Source organism: Podarcis tiliguerta, assembly GCF_965153285.1.
Source record: "Podarcis tiliguerta genome assembly, chromosome: 2".
Classification (NCBI taxonomy): domain Eukaryota; kingdom Metazoa; phylum Chordata; class Lepidosauria; order Squamata; family Lacertidae; genus Podarcis; species Podarcis tiliguerta.
This window is the reverse complement of record NC_139535.1, coordinates 55,703,503-55,727,516: the sequence shown is the minus strand read 5'-3', so window position 1 is coordinate 55,727,516 and position 24,014 is coordinate 55,703,503. Positions and strand designations below refer to the sequence as shown.

The window sequence follows — 24,014 nt, the reverse complement described above, 5'->3', positions numbered from 1 at the left end:
ATTACAAACATCTGCACTTGAAAAGGGTATATGCTGGACCGTGTAGGTCTGTGGTGCCTTCGCTTGTTCAGCTGGGACAGGGGCTGGTGGATCATAAACCCTCTGAAGGGGCATTTCTCCAGTTGCCTGATCCTTCCTGGTTTTCTCATACTATCTGTGAGACATAACTCTCTTCGCCGCCTGTCCCCACTTACGTTGCCATCTCTTCCTCTTTTCAGGGGTGCAGCATTCTGCTGCCTCAACTAACAAGGGGCTTACATCCAACTTCTTCCTCAAATGGCTTTACAAACTCCTTTAGTCTCTTTTTCTGTCTTTCTGTCCACATTTTCTTTCCTTGATTCATATCATCTAGTGTCTTCCTAAACTCTTCGTTATCTTCCTCATCTTCCTCTTCTTCCGTCTCACTATCCTCCTTCGCAGGTCCTCCTCCCCCCTACACCAGCACCTCCCTGTGCTTCTTGATCTTGGCCTGGGGGGGGGGGGGTTTGGAGGGGCTGTTGGTGGAGTGTAAGGTGGTGGCTTAATCACTCCCCCTCCTCATCTTCTGGGTCTTCTAACACCAGAGGCTTCACTGTACAAATCCTGTTCTGTGTGTTGCTGTCACAGCAAGACTTTAGCCATGGTAGATTCTTTTCTTTACATTGGTCTTCCATGTAGAGATATAGGGGATCTGGTCTGGGTGGACATTTAATATATTTTGCCACAGGGGGTTGATTTGCCACAGGGGGTTGATTAATTGCAAATCAAAGCCACGCAGTTCTCTGGGTTGGCAAGTCCACCTCACATAAAGTTTTGAGTCTCTGTTTTTTCAATGTGAATCATCACTCTTCGTGGCTGTTTTCCAGTTATTAAAAAAGCATTCCAGAGGAATACATTGGCTTGCTCCAGACCCTATTTTTTTTTTTTTTTTTTTTTCAGATACTCCGCACCTGACTGGGCTGTAAATTCTTTCACAGTTCACACGATACAGATTGTGGTCTGCACGAGGTCGCCCTGGCAGAAAACGCACAACCCTGCAATCGCTCGGCCAAGGGGAACGCTAGGCCCCGACCCACACTTGACAACAATTCAGTCACTGGAGTATCTGACACACAACATGTCAACAAAACACTCAATTCCCTCTGCCCCATTCCCTTTCCCAAACCTTTACCAATTCCTTTCCTGGTGGCATTCTTACTGCCGGGCACTCTACTGCCAACTACCAGGTGAGGCTGATCAGGCCTCTGGCCCTTTCCCTCGGGCCCCTAGCCCTTTCCCTCGGGCTTACCTTTCTCCGCTGCGGACCTGTCCCCTCGGCGCCGTTCTGTCCTCTTGTTCTCCCTCAACTAGATGTCTCCGCTCCAGGACGGTGTGGCAATCTCCCCCTACAAACTGGCAGGGTGTGCACCGGAAATGCGAACGCCGATTGGAGCTGTTCACCTTGGTTGAGCCTGGCCCTCCGGTCCGTATTTGGGGAGGGGGCTGATCCCGGACGAGCCCCCAAAGAAATGAAGCCTTATTTACCTAGGGATCCATTAGCCACGCCATCCCCTGGACCTCGGAGGGAACAAAAGTACCAGGAAAGCAGAATCTTCTTTGGAGAAAAAGAGTTTATTGAGATCTGAGCACAGAGTCAAGGTCTGTACTCAGAGACAGCCTGCTGGTTAGTTCCTAGAAATACACTGGCTGTAAAGCAAGACACTTCAGCAGACTTTCTTATACCCCCAGACTTCCCCAATCGGCTAGCAAATATTGCTTGCTTAACACATTTTATTGCTTGCTAAATATTCCTGTCTTTCTGCTAAGCCAAGCACTCCCTCCCACCTCCTTGTACACGTGTTCGCTAGCTAAGCATTCCCTTCGTATCTCTTCTTATCTAAAGCAGAAGTAAAGCAGGAAACATCTTGCTAGTGGTTTTTAGTTGACAGCAGTTTTTGGCTAGGCAGGAAACGACCTTCTGACCTGTAACTAGCATCAGCAGTTTCAGATAGCTGGTTAGACAGGAAACGGCCTCCTGACCTATCTGATTTAGACTTTGCAAATAACTGCATTTTTGGGTTTGAGCTTGTGTAACCATCCTAGCAGAGTGCCGGAATTTACTATGTGTAGATAATATTTGAGAGCAACAGAATAAAATATTGAGAGAAACCTTTCCCATCTCCCTTTAATTTAACACTATTTTTAAAAGGGCTACACTGTTTAAAGACACCAAATTTAATACTGTTGTTGTCTGCATATATGGATAAAAATGGATTCATAAATGGATCAATAATTGGTCTTTCACAGCCTTTTATTGAAGGGAGGGGTGGCTTTGAAGAGATTGTTTCTATTCTACCGCTTAAAAGGAGTGACATGGTGGTGTGATATGGGGATCCTAGAGGTCTTCTATCTAGGGTAGTCTTCCCCAACCTGGTGCTGTCCCAGTTCTTTGAACTCCAATTCACATCAGTGCCAGACTGATCTAGGCACTAATCAGGCCTACACCTTCTTTGGCTCAGTAAAGTGGTGACCTGGGTGAGTCATTTTCTTTGCTGGAAAGAGCTGTACAGTGGTACCTCGGGTTACAGACACTTCAGGTTACAGACGCTTCAGGTTACAGACTCTGCTAATGCAGAAATAGTACCTTGGGTTAAGAACTTTTACCTCAGGATGAGAACAGAAATAGCATGGCGGCGCAGCGGCAGCGGGAGGCCCCAGTAGCTAAAGTGGTACCTCAGGTTAAGAACAGTTTCAGGTTAAGAACGGACCTCCAGAACGAATTATGTTCTTAACCTGAGGTACCACTGTTCTGGGATGAGGGAGGAATTTGGATTGAGGCCACAGCACTCAGTTTTAATTCTTTCCCCTGCGCTATTTAAAACCATTTCTGAGTTTGCTACTATTCACGGCAGGTGTAATGGGGACCTGTTCCCTCTGCCCCATGACTAACAGCAGGTTGCAGGGGTTTGAAGTACAGTGGTACCTCGGGTTAAGAACTTAATTCATTCTGGAGGTCTGTTCTTAACCTGAAACTGTTCTTAACCTGAGGGACCACTTTAGCTAATGAGGCCTCCTGTTGCCGCCGCGTGATTTCTGTTCTCATCCTGAAGCAAAGTTCTTAACCCGAGGTACTATTTCTGGGTTAGCGGAGTCTGTAACCTGAAGCGTATGTAACCCGAGGTACCACTGTATTATTATTATTTATTTATTTATACCCCACCTTTTGGTCCGACAGGGGCTCAAGGTGGCTTTCAGATAAAAATAAGAAACTGCTAGAACTGTGCAGGGAATAAGAGTAAAAAAACATAAACCTTCATTCCTACACCACAGGCCCAATCCCTTCTCCTCCCCTCCCCTCACTGCTTTAAAGCAAACAATAAGTTGCAGAGAGATTGAAGTCACGTGGGGCCTTCAGCAGGGCCACTGCTTTAGGACTGGCGCTCCCAGAGCTATCACAGGGTCCTGGCTTACCTCTTTGTCTACTGCCTATCTTCAGAGTGATAAAGTTCCTAGCATTTCCAAAACTGGGCTCCCCCCTCCCCCCCCAATAACAAACGAAAGAATGAAGCTGCTCAGAGGATCCAGTAATGTAGACACTTGAAATAAGCTATTGGTAGTATCTTTTGACATTACTGCAAAATTGGTGGTGAGAAATGCCTTTAAAAAAAAAATACAATAAATGATTACAGTTATTGCTGGATGTATTCTATTTTTTAACAATATATATATATATATATACACACACACACATTTTAACGTTCCCTCCCCCCCTTTTTTAAAAATATTTTTTTATTGAACAATTTTAACAAAATAAATTATTAATCCATATAACCAATTACATTTCCTGCTTTTGATTCCCTCCCATCCCTCCCTCTCCCACCCTTCAAAGACTTCCCGCAGCTCCCTTCTTTGATTTGTTTATACATATTATTCTCTGCATGTTATAACATTGTACATATCATTGCCTTATCTATATGTTCTACTAATAAATTTGTGAATGTTTATTCAAAACCTGCCAAGGAGTCCAAATCATTTTGTTGTCTTTTTAGGTAGTTTGTAAAAAGTTCCCATTCTTCCTTAAAGTCATGGTTGTCCTTCTCACGTATTTTATATGTCAACTTTGCCAGCTCTGCATAACTCATCAGTTTTTCTTGCCATTGTTCTTTCGTTGGGACTTCCTCATTCTTCCATCGTTGTGCTAACAAGACTCTTGCCGCTGTTGTAGCGTACATAAATAAATTCTTTGTTTTTCTTGGCAGCTCTTGTCCTAAAATCCCTAACAAAAATGCTTCTGGTTTTTTTTACAAATGTCATTTTGAACATTTTCTTCAATTCATTATATATCATCTCCCAATTTTTTTAACTTCTCTACATTACTACCACATATGATACAAAGTACCTACTTTTTCTTTTCTTTTTTCATTTTAACATTCCAATCAAATCACATCATATATTCCAAATTATACAAATTATTCAATAATTAAACAATCCAAATATTATGCCAAATTATAAATTTTTCAGGGAGACTTCACCATGCTCTGAGGTCGGAGGGGATCTGGTCATCTCATACTTCTACTGCTTCTCATGTTCATTACTGCTGGATGTAATGCAGTGGTCACAGACTGAAGTATAATGTGTGAAAAATAACGCTATTGCACAGATAATATTGTCTGCAACAAAGATTCACAACACAATGAATACCCCTTATGGTTTTGCAGATATAATTTATCACACAAGAAGCCATTTTCAAGGGAAATTAAATTTTCCATTCTAGCATCATCAGTTCCAGGTCTGCTGATGGGGTCTTCCTGTTTTTGTCTCTGAGGACTCCATTCCTAGTGGTACTAGATGTGCCCAACTGGTACTAGATGTGCTGTCCTAAAATCCTGTGGTTCTGACCTAGTTATCCAAGTTTGTCACATGCTTCACAATTTTATGAGGAGGTCCCTCTCCGAAAGCCTCCTGTATCAAAAGCATGCTATTCAATTTCAAGGGAGAGAGCGTTATCATCAATGACTCCCAATTATATAATTTTTCTAGTACCATACAAAAGCATTTTCATTTACCCGGACACTCTAATCTGCTGTAATTTCCACTTCTGCTTTTATGTGTTGCCTTATTAACGTTTTGTTTTTATTTATTTATTTATTTTGCACACAAACCTAATATCCAAAGAGGATGGATGGCAGTATGTAAATGTTTTAAATAAAGTGCACTGGAGAGACAGGGTGTCCTTTGAAATACATTAATTGTATAAATTGGTTGGGAGGTGGTGTCTGTGTAGCATGTACACTATTGTTTCATAGTTACAAAACCCAAAAAGTGTCACACATAGTTAATAAGTAGCTCAAAGCTGAATGATTGTTCACAAAACGCCCCCCCCTTTAGTTGGTTTCTAGGCCAGTGTCATAAAACATTTCAGATTACAGATATGTGGCCTTGTAATACAGGCTTGCAGTTTGGTCTCAACACCTTCCTCACATTCCTCATCTTTGACCTGTTGCTGCATAGCTTGTTCTTGTTGCTTAATGATGGCACTCTGGTCAAGTCTGGGATGGCCTTTGCCACAATACTCCCAGCCAGGGTAGGAGGCTATAATTTAATCATCTCTATCTTACAGAAATTTGTGATGCCACATCTTTACAATGACATGCTTCGCTATCCCTATGACTGATATGAACTTGATCAGCACAAGGTTAAATATATACACCTCTTATTAATCAGCTGGGGCCATTTAAATGTAACACAATTCAGAGGCAATGCAGGCTTCCTTTAGCTCCTTGCAGGCTCTGATTTATGATGGTACCCTGCTATGAGAAGAGATGAAGAGAACACACCCATGCACAGACTAGAACCATTTGTCCATTTTTAGTAGATTTCCAACTTGCTCAAGAGCAGGTTTTGCAGCAATATTTCCAAGGATAGTTAGGGACCTGCCTAATTCCACCACCAGAGTTATCAGACCAAATATATCACTTTGCTTCTAAGACAACCTTCCTCAACCTAGTTTGTTCTAGGCGTTTTGGACTACAATTCCCATCAGCCAAAGCTAGCATGGGCAATGGTCAGCAAGTTATAGTTGAACACATCTGGAACACACCAGATTGGAGAAAGCCGCCCTAAATCATGAAGGCATGTGTGTCCTGGGCATACACTAAATTTGTGTCCTTCAATAATGAATCTGCAATATAAGTTATTATAACTCACAGGTTCCTTATTTTTTAAAGAATAGATTTAAACAATGAGAACTTCATTTGCATGGGGGCTCACAAATGCCCTATTCTGCATTCTGTTATGTTGTGAAAGACTAATGAGCCTCAGAACCCTAGAAGGACATAGATATTAAACTATTTTGCAGTGGCATCTTGGTCAATGAGAGTGTAATACTATAATACACTTATTATTCATCACCTACTAAAACTAAGACTAAATACATGAGACAGAATGGGACTCACATTGTTCCCTCATTTACCTTCATTTCCACATTTCTCCCTTCTGCTGTTGCCAATGTCCAATTTCAGATTGCCGGCTCTTGAGGGCAGGGACCTGTCTTTTTGCTGGCACTCTATAAGTCAAGGGTGAATATTCTGTGACCATCCAAGACGTTTCTGGCCTACAACTCCCGTCAACCCTGACACTGGTCATGCTGCAGGGAGTCCAACAACATCCAGAGAGCCCAAAGGTCAGTCACCCCTGCTATAAAACACTATGCACTTGCCATCATAAACAAATAAATAGAGATCAGACTGCACAAGCAACCCCATTGGTTGCTAGACCCAGCCGTGCTTTTTGGGGATTTCAATGAAGCAGGGTGCTTATGTGGAGGCATTCCCTAGCATTTATTGCAGTATTGCAGAGGGTAAAATCACATAATTTGGGATTGCAGAGACACCCAGAGGCACATCTCCCAGAAGGCACAATAATGCAGCTACTTTGGGCAGCAGAGTGTGTTAGGCCTGCACTGTTTGCACTAGAAACTTAAAAGGCCATACTCCTTGCATATTCTTGTGGGATACACTGAAATATAAATTCTACTTCTTAAAGGTTTGTTCTCCTCATCTAGGGAAACAAAACATCTATAGCCCTAAAAGAAAGGTCCCATCCAAATACTGTACAGTGGTACCTCGGGTTACAGAAGCTTCAGGTTACAGACTCCGCCAACCTAGAAATAGTACCTTGGGTTAAAGACCTTTGCTTCAGGATGAGAACAGAAATTCCACAGTGGCAGTGCAGCGGCAGCGGGAGGCCCCATTAGCTAAAGTGGTATCTCAGGTTAAGAACGGACCTCCAGAATGAATTAAGGTCTTAACCTGAGGTACCACTGTACCTTCATAGCATAGGCATAGGCAAACTCAGCCCTTCAGATGTTTTGGGACTACAACTCCGATCATCCCTGATCACTGGTCCTGTTAGCTAGGGATGATGGGTGTTGTAGTCCCAAAACATCTGGAGGCCCAAGCTGTTTATTTTTTAAGTGGTGGAGGACAAAGGAAGTTTATTGGAAGGACTGAGGGTAGCTCATCACTCTTTGACCAGGCTCGTACAAACACATCACACGGGAGAGTTTTGACCCAACTTGGCTACAGCTCAGTGCAACCACCGGGCCTCGTGTTCAGACTCCAACAGTTTGAGCACATCCCCTTACCGGACTGGGCCTTTCATGTTGTGGATAATCGAATGGCTGGTGTCATCCATTCATTCCACATAGGCCAGGGTTCACTGCCCCTGCGAGCCTGTCCGGCCCAGCACTTTGGTGACTTGGGCCAGCTTGAGGGGCTTGTGATGTCATTCTAAATATCATCCCTTAAATCTCAACAGGCCTTTTTTATTTTTTTGCATAGAGCCTGTAGGAGTAGTACTATGACATAAACATGGGCAGGTGATATTCTGATTTCTTCTAACTTCAACATCAGTTTTGATTTGGGCATTTCCCCAACTCACTGCAGCTAAGTTGGGACACGTTAATGTTTCCTTCAGTTCCTAAAGAAGAACCCACCATCTCGGCAAAGCTATATTCTGCACTCTGGGCACTCTCATCTTCCCTGAAAAGACACAAGTCCAGGCCACAAGGCTCATGTTGGTGGCACCATGGGAGCTCTTGCAGCTGCCTCCTTCTCATACTGCAACCTGGCCTATCTCTGGCCCCAGTGCAGCCTGGGAGACAAGGCTGGCACAAAGAGAGATGGAGACTTATGGCCTTGCTTTGGATGGTGGCAGTAGCAGGTTCTCGCATAGTAGCCTTCCTTCTCTTAATCATGACAGGCTTTCGCTGTGCATAGATCCCTCTGAAGTACTGCATCAGAAACTAGTAGGAGCTGGGAACTGGAACGTGTGACAGACTCATATCAAGTGTTTGTTTTGAATCATTCAGAAGCCCTGGCTCTTGAGAGAGCTGCATGGGTGAAAGTTGGTTTTACCCTGCCCTTCTCCTGGCATTTAAAAATAAGCCCTGGGCTGGGCCCAAGCACAAGAAGCATGATGGCTCAGCTGGATCAGTTCCTGGATCCTTGACAGTTACCAAACCTCTGTACAAAATAAGGCACAACTAGTTTACTCATCTTACAGATAGAAAACTGAAACAAAGAGGAAATGAGGTCAGAGACAGGGGAGCTGCTACTGAGCACAGTTGCCTCACTTCATTATCTAAGGATTACTGAGGGTTTTAGAAACAATAATTTCTGTACTGTTTCTCAATTACAAAGTGTTTTATGTTCCCCGTATAATTTATCGCAGTGTGTTTGCCAGTTCCCAGCTCTCAGTGGAGCCTGATATTCATGGGATGGATGTCCACAAATATTCAAACTTATTCAGGGAAAGTTTCTGTGAGGAAAGTGAAAAGGCATTTTGGGCTGAAGGGAAGACCTCACAGGGCTCAGAAACAGGAGGCCTGGATGTGGCCTAAATTGGGAAAGAACCTGTAGAGACAAAAGTTGCTGCAGGCGGAAAAGCTGAGGTAAAAGTGGGCCCAACTGGAAGAATTAATGTATGTTAGGGCTGCCATACATGTCTTGGTTTACTTTTTGAAATATGGCAACCCTAATGTATGTGGGGCCCAGGCAGTAGAGGACAGGAGGCAGGCTGGCTGAAGGAGGGAGTAAAGACCTGAGGGAAGAATGGGTAAAAGAGGGAGAAAGAAAAAGGGATTAAGTCAGGATGGAACTGAGGGAAGAAAAGGCCAACAAAAGGAGAAAGAGGCAGCGCAAATTCCAAGCATAGAGCTGAGGCGAAGAAAGTGAGGCAGGGACACAGAAAGTATTGGCCATGTTCCTAACATCCTCCATGAAGAATGAGAGAAGTAGGTATGCATCTGGACCAGGACAAATGCCAATTAGCTTCAGCAGTGGTTATGAAACCATGGCCCATGGACAAGGGAGCCTGAGCAGGCCCGACTCCTTTTTGTGAAGCCACAAGACAACACCGCTTGGCCTGACCAGGCTCCTTGATTAGAAATAACCAGCTTCATTGTTGGTTGTGTTTCTCATGAGCACTTAATACGAACTGAAGTGGGCAGAGTGGTCCCGTGCAGAGTTGCTCTGCTTTACAGCAAAAGTTCTCAAAGATACTTCTTTAGGGATGAATGGGCTGTTGCTGGAGAGCTGCTATCTCCCCTTCTCTTTCCAATGGAAGGGTATGTGCGTTACTGAGGCAATGATGTGAAGCAGTATGAGCATGTAAAAGCGCTCTAAAAATATTATGTATGATTATCATTATCCATTGTGTCAGGTAGCAGTGTGAAAACACACACACACACACAGCAGTTCAAAAACAAGGAGTGTTCCTCCTTATTCCTGTTGTGTCTGCTATCTGTCCCTGAAAACAATAGAGCAGATTTTCATTTCCTGCAAAAAAAAAGTTGAGGGGTGAGGAGGACTGACATAAGATCCCTGTAGCTCCTGAGAACATAAGAAGAGCCCTACTGGATCATTACCCATCTTGTCCAATATCCTGTTCTCAGTAGTTGACTGTGGGAAGCCTGCCAGCTGGACATCAGCGCAAATCCATTCTGCCCACCTGTGATTCCTGGCACCTGGCATTTGGAGGCATGATACCTCTGAGAAGGTAGAACATAGTCCAAATTGTTGGCCATCACCAAATCCCCTAGGAGTGGATTCCATAGTTTAACTATGTGCTGTGCGAAAAAGTGCTTTCTTTTGTCTGCCCCGAGTCTTCAAACACCTCCCATTTCTCCTTTTTTGGTTAGCCACATTTGAACCCTGCCTAAGGTCACCAGGGAATGATGCCCAGCAAATCATTGTAATTGCTTGTGCTTATAAGAAGCTACCTAACTGCACCAGACCACTGGTCCATTTATAGCCCAGTATTGCCACCCTGAACACTTTCGGAAGGGCAAGATAGAAATTCAATAAATAGATAAAAAATACTCTGACCCAGAAACTCCAGCAGCTGTTCCCCTTAACTTAGGGGCACTCAGTGATGATCAAATTTGAGCACCTAATTGTGTAAGGGCTCAACGCAGCACTTTCTGTCTCTGATTTGGACTGCACTATCCCACAGTAGTTTCAGAAGTGATGTTTAAGTGACCTGCCCAGGCTTGTTCAAAAAGACTGTGTCGAAGGAAGCCTGCAAGTGCACCTTTTCCTAGTTGCAGATTTGCTGTTAATATTTTAGCCTGCTTGGTCCAAGACGTTGCTATGCAGCAAGTTGGCCAGTTTCCTGTACACCCCCTCCCCTCATTTCCACTGTGCCTGCCTGTTCCTGGATGGCGAACTTCTCAACACACACACACACAAGACTCATCAGGACAGTTTTCTCCCTGCAAAACATCCTACACATTAGTAGCGCTATCCTAAACAAACGGAAGACGGCGATGGCCTTGGGCCCCACAGCGCCCTTTCTCTCTCCCCCCACCTCTGCCTGACTAGATTCTGACGGAGGAGAGTTTTACTGAAGCCGAGGACGTGGGGTTTTTTTTCTAGAAAAAGGAAAGAAAAAGAAAATAATAATAAACTGGCGATCTCGGTTCCCTCAGCACAGGCTCCTTGAGGACAGATCTGTGGCGAGGATTGCAAGGTAGAATGAATGAACCAATCAACCACTCCCGTCTTCAGCCCTTCTGGCGGGGGCTCCCGCTGCACCGGGGAGGGTGGGTGCGTGGCGGGGGCTTGCCCCGCGAAAGGTTCGGTTTGCCTGGCGGCTCTAATGGCCGCTTGGCGAGGCAGGTTGCACGGAGGGAGGGGAAGCGCGCGGGGTGGGGTGCGGGTGTGTGTGTGGGGGGGGTGACACAACTGCATTCTGCTCTCACAAGCCGAGCAGGGGCTGCAGCAGGAAGCGGGAGGGTGCGCCGCACGGCTGAGGCCCGCCGCTCCTGACCGATGTCAAGGCACCGAGCCTCCTGTGGAGGAGCTGGCAACGGGGCGCGCACGGGGGAAGCTAGGACGCTCGTTCCGAGCTCGGGCCCCCCGGGCTCGAGGCTCGCCTCGCCTTCTATGGCTGATCTCGTTACGCTCCCGGCCGCGTTGCCACGCAAAAGACGGTGCGGCGGCGGCAGCCCAAAGCAGCTTGCTCTAGGGAAGAGCGCGGACGCCGCGTTCTAGCTGGCCCTGAAGACCGGCTAAGGGAGCCAGGAGGTGGGGGCGTGTGGAGGGCCGGCCTCGCAGTGCTGGGGAAAAGGGGAACAGTGGGCTTCTTCCCTCCCGGGGCGAGAGCAGCTGCACCCAACCCGACGCGGGAGGAAGAGGAGCGTGTGGGAGGCTCCTTCCAAGCTCGCTGCTGGGCTAGTCAGTGGCCAGGGGCTGCACCCCAGCCTTCCCAGCTCTTGCAGGATCTGGGGGAGCGGCCTGGTTTCCCTCGGCGTCGAGGGGAATCGGCCTCCCCGGTTGCGCCCGGGACGCGGGTCGGCCCTGCCATCGCCCCTCACGCGCTGACACACACACACACACGAGTTCTGCCCCCTTTCACTGCGGGGGCCACACAGCAGCCATTTCTCCCTTCCTAGTCCTGCCGTTTGTTTTAGGAGTTCGCCCCCCCCCCTTAATCGGCGGTGCGAGCGGGGGTGGCGGCGGAAGAAAGAGCGGACGGAGCTTTTCTTCCTTCGTCACCCCCATTGTTGGCTGGAGATAAGGGAACAAGCTGACCCGTCCAGTCTCCCCTGTTGTTTGGGCGGGAATATGGGGATGGCCTGGCTTCGTCCTTCGGGCTCCCAACTTCAGTGGTCGAAAAACCCTCCCCGTTTCCCTCTCCCCCGTTAGAGAGGGGGACACGGTTTGCGAGGTCGCTTAGGCTCCCAGGACCCCACCGTGCCTGAGGTGAAAAGCAGCTTAGCCCCAGGCGCACCATGTGCCTGGGAGAGGACACCGAGGCAGCACTAAGCCCGGTTGGCTGCTGGTCACGGGGCGTCTGAGGGGCTCCCCCTCCCCTCCTTTGGGCTGGCAAAGAGAGCGGCGGCGGCGGCGGCTGCCCAGCGGGTGGGTGGGCGAGCTCCACATCCACCATCTTTGCTCGCTCCTGCTCTCTGCTTGCAGCGCTTGGCGGGGGAGCTAGCAGAGGCCTGGCCTCGCAGGCGGCGCCCTGCCGGGGTGGCTTGGTACGAAGCAAGGCTGAGGGGAAGGATGGTGCTGGGCGCTGGCAGCGAGAGGCAGGGCTTGTCCAGCGCGGGCAGAGAAGGGAGCTGCGGCGCCATGTGCAGTGGGAAGGGAGGGAGGCCGAGGCCAGGCCGGGCAGGACGGCAAAACGACGCCAGCCCTTTGGAACAGGCTGAGGAGCCCAGGGCAAGGAGCAATAGGTGGGGCAAGGGAGGGGCGGCCGCCCTGAGCGCTAGGGGGCGTCCGAAAGCGCAGGGGCCGCGTAAGTGCCCCAAGGAAGGGGGGAGGCCATGCGCAGCGACGGGCAGACGCGCACGCGCGCGCTGATTGGACAGCGCAGCCTTCGCTGGCGCTGCTGCTGTTGCTGAACCCCAAGAGTCAGTGAGGGGGCGCGCGCGGGCGCGCACAGGGGACAGCCGCGGGGGCGCGCGTGCAGCAGCGTCGCGCGGGCGCGCGCGGGCGAGGAAAGGAGCTAGCAAGCGAAAAGAAGCTGGCAGGCAGCTGGGCTGGAGACGGAGCTGGTAGGGACCGGAGGAGCCAAGTCGGCTCTTCCCTTTGGCCCTCTGCTAGGGTGGGGGAAACAGAGTCCGACAGGTAAACTGCAGGAAAGACTTTCCTGTTCTCCCCCAAGGCGGAAACTGGTGTCTGCGGGCAGATTCCACCCGGACATTGCAAGGGCGCCGCAACCCTCACCCGGAGGGCCTCTGGAAACGGGGTGGGGGTGGGGCAAGGCACGCCAGCCGGTGTCTCGGGCCTAGTGCAGAAGCCGGGTGGGGGCAAAAGGCGGCCGGGGTGGGGGCGGGGGCGGAAGAGGATGAAAGATCCAGAAGCCTTTGCTGAAGCGATCCCTGCTCAGCAGCTGCAGATCTCTGAGAGGCGGGGGCGAGGAGGTAGGGGGAGAGTGCGAGGAGCCAGGCCAGGCCAGGCCTGCTCTGCTGCGCTCCCTGCAACCAGCAGCGGCAGGATGGATGCTGCGCTATTGTGAAAGGCTACATTAGGCTGCGCCGATCAGGAGGCAATGTTGCCTGGGTAGCTGCGGGCCGGTGGAAGAGGCATGCAGCCGGCTCGGTGCAGGCTCTCTGCGGCCCCAGAACCAGGAGCGGGAGGCGTTTGCTGGGCCTCTGCCGCCGCCGCCGCCGCCGCGGAGGAGGAGGAGCAGCAGCAGCAGCAGTAGAAGTGGCTGCCATTTTGGAGAACAAGGCCCTGGAGGGTTTGCCTGACCCCATTGTTGCTGTGTTTGCTTCACAGGTTGATGCCCGCCGCACAGGATGGATCAGGCCTGCGAAGTGAGCAGGAGGGGCTACCTGCCCCCCTTCGCCAGCCCTTTGGCGTTAGATGTGCCGGAGAACGGGGACGGCCCTTACGGGGGGGAGGGTCAGAGCCGAAGCCCCGAGCCACCTAATGGGTGCACCATGCAGTCAAAGGCTGCTGCTGCTGCCTATGGCCCAAACCCTTCCCCCTGCTACATCCCGCTGCGCAGGCTGCAGGATTTGGCCTCCATGTTCAGTGCCGAATATTTAAATGGCTCAAAAGATGGCTCTGATTGTTTGCAGGAAGTTGAAAGGAGCGACTCCAGCGCCGAGCTCTGCGATTCTTCAGTGTTAACCGACTCAGAAGACTTCACCCGGCATGACTCGGCAAGACTCCTGGATTTTGATTCCATCTCTCCTTGCTTGGAGGACGACCCGGAGGTGGATTCCGAAACATCATTCCTAAAAGCAGATGAGAGCCCAGAAGAGGAAACTGAGTTTATGATGGAGGACAGAGACACCGGCACCTACAGTGAGGAGGGAGAGCCCGAGGATGGGATGGAACTGATTGAGGAGATGCAAGGAGGACGCTCCATAGAAATTAGACACAATGAGACAATGTCTACCTTGTTCCCAATCGGCTTTCCTCGAGAGCAAATACAAAGTAACACTTGCAAAGAGGCTGCAGTAGGAAATAGAACTGAAAAACTAGACCTGCGCCCAGTGTCTTATTTTCCTGGGGATACAGATTTAAAAACAGAAAAACAGTGCAGCATTACGAAGAAGGTATCTGAAAAAGAAAATCCAGCCCAAGGTCCCATCGCACTAGGAAACTTGATAGAAAGGCTTGAAACTTCAATTACTGCAAAATCATCATCCTCAGCAGCAGCAGCAGCATTGCCACCTGTAAGCAGTCTTGGGGTACCCGTTAAGTTCTCTGCAAATTTATTTATGGGGAAATGTTCTACATGGTGTTCCTCTGGTCTGTTGCTGTTACAGAGAGAGCGAGAGTTGGAGGTGGGTGGAGTTAACAGGTTGTAGAGTTTCCATGTGTTTTGTTTCATTTGCAAAGCAAAGTGCAGATAATTTAAGCAAGGTAGTTTGAACAAGAGCTTTGAAAACAAAATGTTTTGTGGTCCTTCTGCCTGGCATACAATCCTAGAAGTTGACACAGTGAAAAAAATTCCTTATCACAGAAGCTGAATTGAATATAATTCTCCTCCACACATTTGAATATAATTCTCCTGAACACATGACTTGTCATCTTTCTCTGCTGGTTGTAACAAGAATTAAGATTTGGTAACTTTATAAAAGTGTTTGAAAACATGCACCCCTCACAAACTCCTGCTCCTTATACTTAATTTTTGCACTGTTAGCTGAGATGAGGTACTGTATTAAAAAAAACCCAACAACTATGATAGCTGGAAAGCCAAAACATTATTCAGACAGAAAACCTGCTCTTCAGTTTTCCTTTTCAGCAGATTCTTAGTGGTTTTCTTTTTTAAAAAGGTTTAGTCTTTGATTTCTGGCTGTCTTTGTAAGGTTAATAGGGCTGTTTCCCACAAGGTAATAGTAAGAAAATGTGTATACTTTTGTGCATATATTTTTTTTGATGCATGTGCACTCTTTAGAAACTTGCTATCAGTTGTGGCTTTTCAGTGCATTAGTATTACACCTATATATATATATATATATATATGAGAGATAGCAGCCCTTAAAATGCACGTGCATTGCATTTTACCTGTGGTGTGGAATGCATATGATAATGCAAGCAAGTGTTTACATCTTATGTCCTGGTATATATTTGCAGTTAAGATAGCATGTGTGAAGTGGCCTCAATTAAAACAAAACACTCCATTACTAAAATGAGAATTCATTTAATAGTTTAAGTGAAAAGTGTGAATACTTGCATTGTTTTCTGTTTTGCAGAATGAACTGGTGCATGCAGAGTAATTTTTTATGGTTCTGAATTCTTTTAAGAGGAGAACTGAGGTGTGTTTGTTGACTTTTAATGGTGGTGATAATGGCCTGGTCCGTACATAAAGCTAAACAAAGCCATGGTGAAATTTCAGTATGTTAGTGTGTGAGTACTCTCAGTAAAAAAAAAAAATGTGGCTAGTTCTCCCTTGATCTTCCTGATGGTGTGCTACTGAAATTAAGCCATGGTTTGGCTCAGCATTACATCTTAATCTGGGCTTGTGGTTTGTCTGAGGAAGAAAAACTTTGAGTCTGAATTTTGAAATAACGGTAAATTAATCTGTACCTTAATCTCCAGGTAGTGTGGCAGTAAGAAGACTAGACCATAATTATTATTGTAATAATAATAATAATAATAATAATAATTACTTAGCAATGATTTGGCTTAGAGTTACATGTGAACTGGGCCTACAGTAGTTTGAGAATACCTCAAGTCAGAAGACTTACATTCAGGTGTAACTTTGCAAATAGTGCATAAAGTTGCAGTCCTGTGTACATCTACCTGGGAATGCACACAGTGGAACTGACTTCTAAGTAAACGTGCATAGGATAGTGTTATGAAATTATTTTCACAACATTTGTGAAACAACATGTTGGGAAAGTCTGCTAGAATATTTTGTACCATGGCAAAAATATATGGTATCGTAGAACTTCAAGCGTTTTGTGCGGTTACATTAGAATTTACCTGACTTTGGTATTTCAGTTAATGAGAGACCTCTTTCCAAAATAATGTCACTGCCAAATGGCTCACATCTGATATTATTTCTACTGTTAGTTACTAATTTACAGAGTATTGCCTAAATGTTTGTGGAGCAGATAGCATTGTGCATTAACACACATATGTGCACCTGAATACTGTACAGAGAAGAAATGGGTTGTATCCAACATTATATCTGAATGCATGGAACAGCTTCCAGAAGTGCAACAGAACTTTTACTTCGTTCTCCTCCCTTACTGCATCCTCAACACTCTGGAGTAGATTTGGGGGTGGTGCAGGGGGAGGAGATGGAGGGGAAATTATGGTATGTTGCATTCACAGGAGTCATTCTGCATGTGCAGTGATTTAGCTAAATGCAACCCAATGGTTTTTTTATTAAGGATATTGTCCCATTAAAGAAATGTTAATATGAGTTAATATGATCTAGCAATTAAATTTGCATATATGTAAAACGAATGGTTCTGAGGCTAGCAGTGTAGGCATTGGGTGATACCAACTAAGTCATACTCAATGAGTAGTCTCATGGAAATCAATGGACTGGTCTAAGTATGAGTAATGTTGGAAATATCCCCTTTTGGTTTTGGATATTGCATGCATGTGTCGTAGCAAGCATCATCTTAGAAGAAGCATCCCCTTCTCTCTGGGACTAAAGTGAAAATACCTCTTAAGTGGTGCTATAAAAAATAATAATCTGCATGATTGATTGGGGCCCCAGTGAGGCCATAAGTGATATCACAGCACTTTGCAGATAGTTCTACTTAATAACAGAATCAGTTTTACTTCCAAAATTCATTATTACATTGAGTTACAGTTGAAATGGACAACCATTATAAAACATTTTCAAAGTGTATGGCATCTAGTTTCTGTTAAGAGTTTTTTGTTTGTTTTTAGTTGTGCAGAATTCTTCTGATTGTCTCATCGTATAATGGCTTTTTAATGCAAATATTTTAAAAATAGAATGCTGGTGCATAAATATTGATGAGAAATGCCTTTCTTGAAAGGGGGTATTTGGAAATCAGACCTTTTTTTGTAAGGCGTGTAAAGATGGAAGAGAGTTTACTGAAAGAATGACATCAGAAAATCTCAGAAAATAATTTTGTTTGTGGTTGTTTCATAATTCTGGTCTTGCAATTGTCTCTGAGCAATGGGTCCATTCAAGGTTTAAAAGCAAGCAAGAAAATGCTGTTGGCTACTCTGGTGTCTGAGGCTCATGCATCAGGGATGGTTTAAGCTAACAGAGCTATTATTACAGAAATACCGTAAGCAATAATTCTATGACTGATTTTGGTTACGTTTGAAATTATTGTTCTTTGAAGTTAGCTCAAGTAATCCAGTGATCCTATTATCGCACGTTATTTCGTTATTGTAGCCATAACATTACTGCGAAGTTCTCATAGATGGCCATTGCATCTTTGCAAGCTGCTAAAACCTGTATGCATTTTGGGGGTTAGGTTTCTCTCCCACCACAGTTGAATAGATCTTCAAGTCCCAACAGCATGAATCAGTATCTCTTGTGTTCTCAAGCACTCTTCTTCTAGGGGTGAGAGCACATGACAATTCATGATGTTCTTATTGCAAGATAAGAGTTATGTATGAGCTTCTATGCCCATCAGTTGGTGCTGCTTGCATGTGATGTAGTTAAAATGGATAAAAATTAATGAGCTAAGAATGGTAATAATTAAATATTGTTGCAAGGGCTCCCGCTAGCACAGCTGGGCTTTCCCTCTCCTCCCCACAACACTCCCTCTCCACCTCCCCCAGGCTTGAAATGGTGCGTCTGCATTTCCAAAAACTCTGGTTTGTTGCAGTTATTATTATTTATTAGATTTCTTCCCTGCTTTTCACCATGAGGTCCCAGGGTACGTTACAACAATTTAAAAAATACAATATTAAAATAATTTAAAACAAATTACAGTCAGTGGAATATATTGTAAAATTTCTCAGGTGTCAAAAGCCAGGGTTAAGAGGTGCATCTTCAGCATATGATGATAACCACAAAAGTAAGGTGTCAGATGCACTTCTGGGGGGAGAGCCTTCCACAGTTTAGGGGTTGCCACAGAGAATGCCCTCTTCTGAGCTGTCAATCTCCAAACTTGTGAGGGTGACAGAACTACCAAGAGGGCCTCCTCTGTCAATTGTAATACCCAAGGGGGTCTGAATGGAAAACTGCCTCAAAATTGATAGGGCTTTATGAAAGACATTGAGTTAGGAAAGCAACACAAATGCAAATAAAGAATCACATGGAATACTGCTGTTAATGGCCTTGATGCTAGGGGCAAAGAACTAGCAGGTCATCACAGGTGATGATTGCCAACCTTTGACATCTGAAGATGCCATTCTGTATATGGCTAAGATACTTCTGTATCCTGTAATTATCTGATATCTATATTTTCCCCCATACCAAATTATGAATATTTATAAACAAGGACATTTCCTTTTCAGCTTATGAAAATGAACTGCTCTTCCCGTAGCTACCAGCACTTTTGACATATGAAATTGGGGGGGGGGGGGATCAAGTAAGTGGTGCACCATGTATCATTTTATAAAATTATGAAAAATATCGAGTGTATATATAATTATACAAAGTATATAATTAGAGTGTTGATCCTAGTTGTAAGCCAACATGGACAAATTATTAAACATTTTTTAAAAAATATATGAAGAACCAATGAGAAACTTCAATCAGAAATTTAAACTGGCCTTTTTGTGATTTAAATCACATTTATTTAAATTAGTCCACCCTTGATGTAATGAAATAGCTGGAATGTATACGCCAGATCGGGCACCAGTGTATCAACCCCAACTGGACTAAAACCACAAAAGGTAGCAGTATAAGGAAGAGTTCTTGTTCTTTCTTACTGTTATTTTTTTAGTGTGAAACACTTTTTAAAAAAATTGCCCTGCTAATGGAAGTTCCAAAGCAAGTGCAATTCATTGGAAAGGCTGCGAGAGAGTAGTCTATGACAGCTCTGTAGTGCAGTTCACACTGAATACTGAAGGCTAGGCTCTGAGACATTTACATCAACTTGCAGTCCTGAGGTAAAGGTAAAGGGACCCCTGACCATTAGGTCCAGTCATGGCCGACTCTGGGGTTGCAGCGCTCATCTTGCTTTATTGGCCGAGGGAGCTGGCATACAGCTTCCGGGTCATGTGGCCAGCATGACTAAGCCGCTTCTGGCGAACCAGAGCAGCGCACAGAAACGCCGTTTACCTTCCCGCCAGAGCGGTACCTCTTTATCTACTTGCACTTTGACATGCTTTTGAACTGCTAGGTTGGCAGGAGCTGGGACCGAGCAACAGGAGCTCACCCCGTTGCGGGGTTTCGAACCACCGACCTTCTGATCGGCAAGTCCTAGGCTCCGTGGTTTAACCCACAGCACCACCCGCGTCCCTGAGGTATTAATACCTCAGGCAGTCCTGAGGTATTAGACCCCTAACACTTCAGCAAAATCTGAAAGAGTAGTTTACAACAGCCATGTAGTAAGGTATACCTCTGTTGCAAGCAGTGATAGAGATTAGCCAGGCGTCAAACACGTTTTGCAATTGGGTCCAATTGCGACCATTTGGAGATCTCTGGATGCCAGGCTGGCGACTGGGGAAAACAAAACATCACTTAGAGAAAGATCTGACATATTTTCCTTGAAGCTTGAATTTGTTTTATTCTGGATTGTTTTATTTTACGTTTTAATATGTGGCAAACCACTTTGAGATTTGTTTTTTAAACTATAAAGTGATATAGAAATGAAGTGAATAATAATAATAATAATGGTGATGATTAAATGCATTGCAAAAAAGAAGAAGAAGAAAGGCACCTAGACATTCCATTGTGGTGACTGTCACCTAGGTTTAAGGTGCAATTTGGCGATTAGATTATATATCTGAGTTTCTAACACTGGTTGCAAGTTGGAATGCTATGCTGAGAGAGAAAAGCTTTCAGCAGCTCTGCCATGTAGCCTGCTGTTAATATTGAAGGTCAGAAGTGAAGCTGAATCTTGTTTGGATTCCCAGTCAAAAGTCCCCTATACCTTTCTGGTTGCAGTACAGGGTGATGCATTGAATTGCCCCTTTAGATCTCCTTCCAGTCAAATCAGCCACTCAGTTGCATTCAGAAGCCTCATTGGCTTGTGTGAACACTGCTGGTACTCTTAAATGTTTAAAACATAAATTTAAGTTTTGTGCATGAAGCAAGAGATTTAATTTTAACTTTTCTTTTTCTGACATCCTTCAGCCACATGCATCGGTAACATGCACATGTAAGACATAGACTGCAGCATTTAGTCTGTAGTGACATATGGGAGTTCTGTTAAGCCCATTTTACTTTTTAGAGATTTGCTAATCTCTATCAAGGGTGCTATATATTACCTTATTCCCCGCCCCCAGTGAAACTGGCAGTCTTCTCAGTAGTGTTCATTTGTAGCAGAATTAATGGTCCTAATTTAACCCAAAAGCTTTAACCAAAATAGTCTGCCACATGCAGAAGGACATTTTGCAGTACTGTCCCAGGCATGTTTCCTCAGAAGTATCATTTAAGTTCAGTGGGATTTACTTCCTTGTAATTGATTTTAGCATTGCAGCCTTAATTCAATTTCTTTCAATGGGCTTAGGCCGTCTAGCTGCATCTAGGATAGCAGTTGATTTATTGGTGGGAGGCAATTTTAATTTATGTAGACAAATGATGACCAGTAGATCAGAGAGTTTATCTTTATTTATTTTTTGGAGGTTCCAATGTGTTACTGTTCATAGAAAATAATTTCTTTGTTTCTTTCCAACAATGAATAGTAGCTTTTGCTAACTTATTAGTTGCCTCACATTTCTTTCAAAAGCTCAAATAGTATCTGTCTCGAGGTTTTGCTTACACTCAGATGTAAACAGCTACAGAATTTTAACTGACTGAAATTCAGTCAGTGGATAATCTTAGTTCATACCCTTTAGAATCCCAGATCAGCAACAAATACTCCCAGAGCCAAATCCATCCCCCTACGGAATACTCTCTGGTCCCAGCCTTGACCCCCCACTCAAGTTGCCAATTTGGAAGCTATAAAAGATGTATGGAGAAAATTGCAATTGTGGCTGTGGAGGTGAAGTAGGATTTACCCTCTGTCACTACATCCAAACTATATCATTACTACAAAATTTATTACCCCCCCCCCTTTACCAGGAGGTCCCATGGAAGGTTGTAACATGAACTATGGTCAGAAGAATAGGATGAGTCCTGAAAAGATATACCTCAGGTGTCAAAGGCCAGGATAAAGAGATGGGTCTTCAGCGTGTCAAGTGACAGTGCTGGATCCAGGAGTACACCCAAGCTACAAACCTGTTTCTTCTAAGGAAGTGCAAACCCGTCAGAAAAGGTGGGCTTTCCACCTCCTGGACTTGAGAACACATAGCACTTTGTTTCACAGTTTCACTTTGTTGGCCCCCATGCAGCTCATCACTGCCTCCAAACACCTGTCTTGATGCCTCAGCCAGCTCTTCTGATACAGATGGGAGAGAGAGAGAGAGAGCGCACGCTGGGTGTCATTCATATATTGGTGACACATCACTCCAAAACAGCTGATGACTGGTCCTAGTGGCTTCATATAGATGTTAAATTGCATGGGTGACAAGAAGTATAGTGCCCCAACGACCACTTCCTTGAGCTATTCCAGAAGGATGCTATGGTCAATGGTATCAAAAGTCACCAGAAGGTCAAAAAGAATGAGCAGGGTTGCATTCTCCCAATCCCTCTCCCGACAAATGACATCAGCCAGGGCAGTTTCAGTGCCCTGACCAAACAATGGCTAGTTGCCGATTTGGATTTTAAAAATGGTGTTGTTAAAGCCATTAATTTGGGGGGGAAACTATCTGAAATTATTTATAACAGGCAATCCCTGCTGCTGCAGATGGGTGAGTTTTACATTAAACTTCTATGTCACATATAACCATAAACTGTAGCATAATTTGTGAACAAGTTCTGGGATGTACTTGACAGATGCAGTCCTTGCTAGAGGCCAATTACTTTCCTTTTAGGGATATTTCTTTTCAGGGAGAAATAAGCTTGGCTCTTGGAGGTGGTGTCTTTGTATGGGAAGATCCCTTGCTTGTCAAGAAGCAATAGGGTACGTCATACTCAATCGGGATGAACACTTCTAAGGATGACCATGTTTTTTAAAAAAAACAACTTACCTTATGACAGAACTTTCGTAAGTGGTAATTATACGAAGTAAACAAGCAGTAGTGAAGTATCGATCATGCGTGCGCTTTCTTTCATAGGTTATTTAGAGGAGGCTCCTTTTCCAATTGATTAGTTATTACTAACACTACTACACAGTATTCATTAGTGTTTTAAGTTTCTTCACGATGCTCTTATCTTGCAGTTGTGTAAAGGGAGATATTATCAGTGAGTTGCTGCATCCTTTAAATTGGCTCTTGAATGTCTGTGTGCCTCACTGTTCAGAAATGTGATTGATTTCATAGTATAATTAGGTGGCAGGAATCTATGCCTTTAAAGAGAAAAGAAACATCTTGCAAAACCAGGAGTGAGGAACCTCAGGCCCAGGGACTCAATACAGCCTTCCTGATCTCTGTCTGGCCTTTGAGACTCTTCCTAGGCCATGCCCCACCCTTGAGGCCCCACCTGTCACTGGCCCTGCCCCACAATTGCCTTACTGGAATATGTTCTAGATAATGTAATTTGCTCACTCGGTTGGATAGAGAGGTGGTTGTGGATGTGTAGAAATCCACAATTCTTGCTTGGCTGGAATGTAGCCTATTGAGTAAAGGTGTAAGAGTCATTGTATGTGTTACACAGAGCAGATTTAGAGAGGAAAGGGAGAAACCCCTGTAGCATACAAGGAAATCCTTGTACTGATGAGACATCGTAGTTGACTACCACCCATAGGGATTATTATTATTTATTTTTTGTTCATTAAATTTGTCAGTTGCTTCACCTGGCCCAGGACAACCCAAAGTGTCTTACAACCCAACAAACGGACAGTAAATCACACATAGATACATTAACACCAAGAGGAAAGAGAACTATAACAAAAACCTCTCACCCACTTTTTAAAGGCCAAAGATAGTGTAAGGCCAAAGGCCTGGTTATAGAGGAAAGTGTTGGCCTAGTGCATTAGTAACCTGGTCATAGCTGGATGCCTTCTATTCCATTTTGATAGCATTGGTTAAGGCTTCAGTTGCAGTGAGAGAAGACCAGATTGTGCCATAGCTCATCAAATAGCGCTATAAGACTGGGCTACTCTGTTTAATATGTACTTTGATAAGGAATATTATCAGCTATCTTGAAGCTGTAAATATTAGTAGTTGTGTGAGTTGAGAATTTCAGCTTATTTGAGAAATAAGGGTTCTGTATCTGAGAGACAGAACTGAAAATTATTAAAACTACATTATGTACTGCTATTTAGGTACTGGAGCATATACTATACACTCCATGTAATAAAATCACCTGAAAGCCATGCTTGTCATACAAACAGGTTTTGCATTTCCTGGTTTCTCTTGTGTTCTGGATAGAATTAATGATGGGCTAACACAAAGCTCTACATCTTGGAGACTATCATGCTGATATCACTTGTC

The 24,014-nt window shown here is 45.0% G+C and overlaps 1 protein-coding gene across 30 annotated transcripts in view; it reads left to right on the top strand.

Moving 5' to 3' along the window:
- The first annotated feature begins 12,331 nt into the window (after positions 1 to 12,331).
- Positions 12,332 to 24,014, top strand: part of NSD1 (nuclear receptor binding SET domain protein 1) — a 61,983-nt gene continuing 50,300 nt past the window's right edge. For 6 of the 30 annotated variants that reach the window (XM_083422272.1, XM_083422270.1, XM_083422257.1 and 3 more), the window contains exons 1-2: positions 12,903 to 13,094; positions 13,749 to 14,767. In XM_083422272.1, the coding sequence (XP_083278398.1) occupies positions 13,769 to 14,767 (999 nt within the window). In that variant the 5' untranslated portion in view covers positions 12,903 to 13,094; positions 13,749 to 13,768. The other 24 variants (XM_083422267.1, XM_083422261.1, XM_083422269.1 and 21 more) reach the window with 22 other exon arrangements.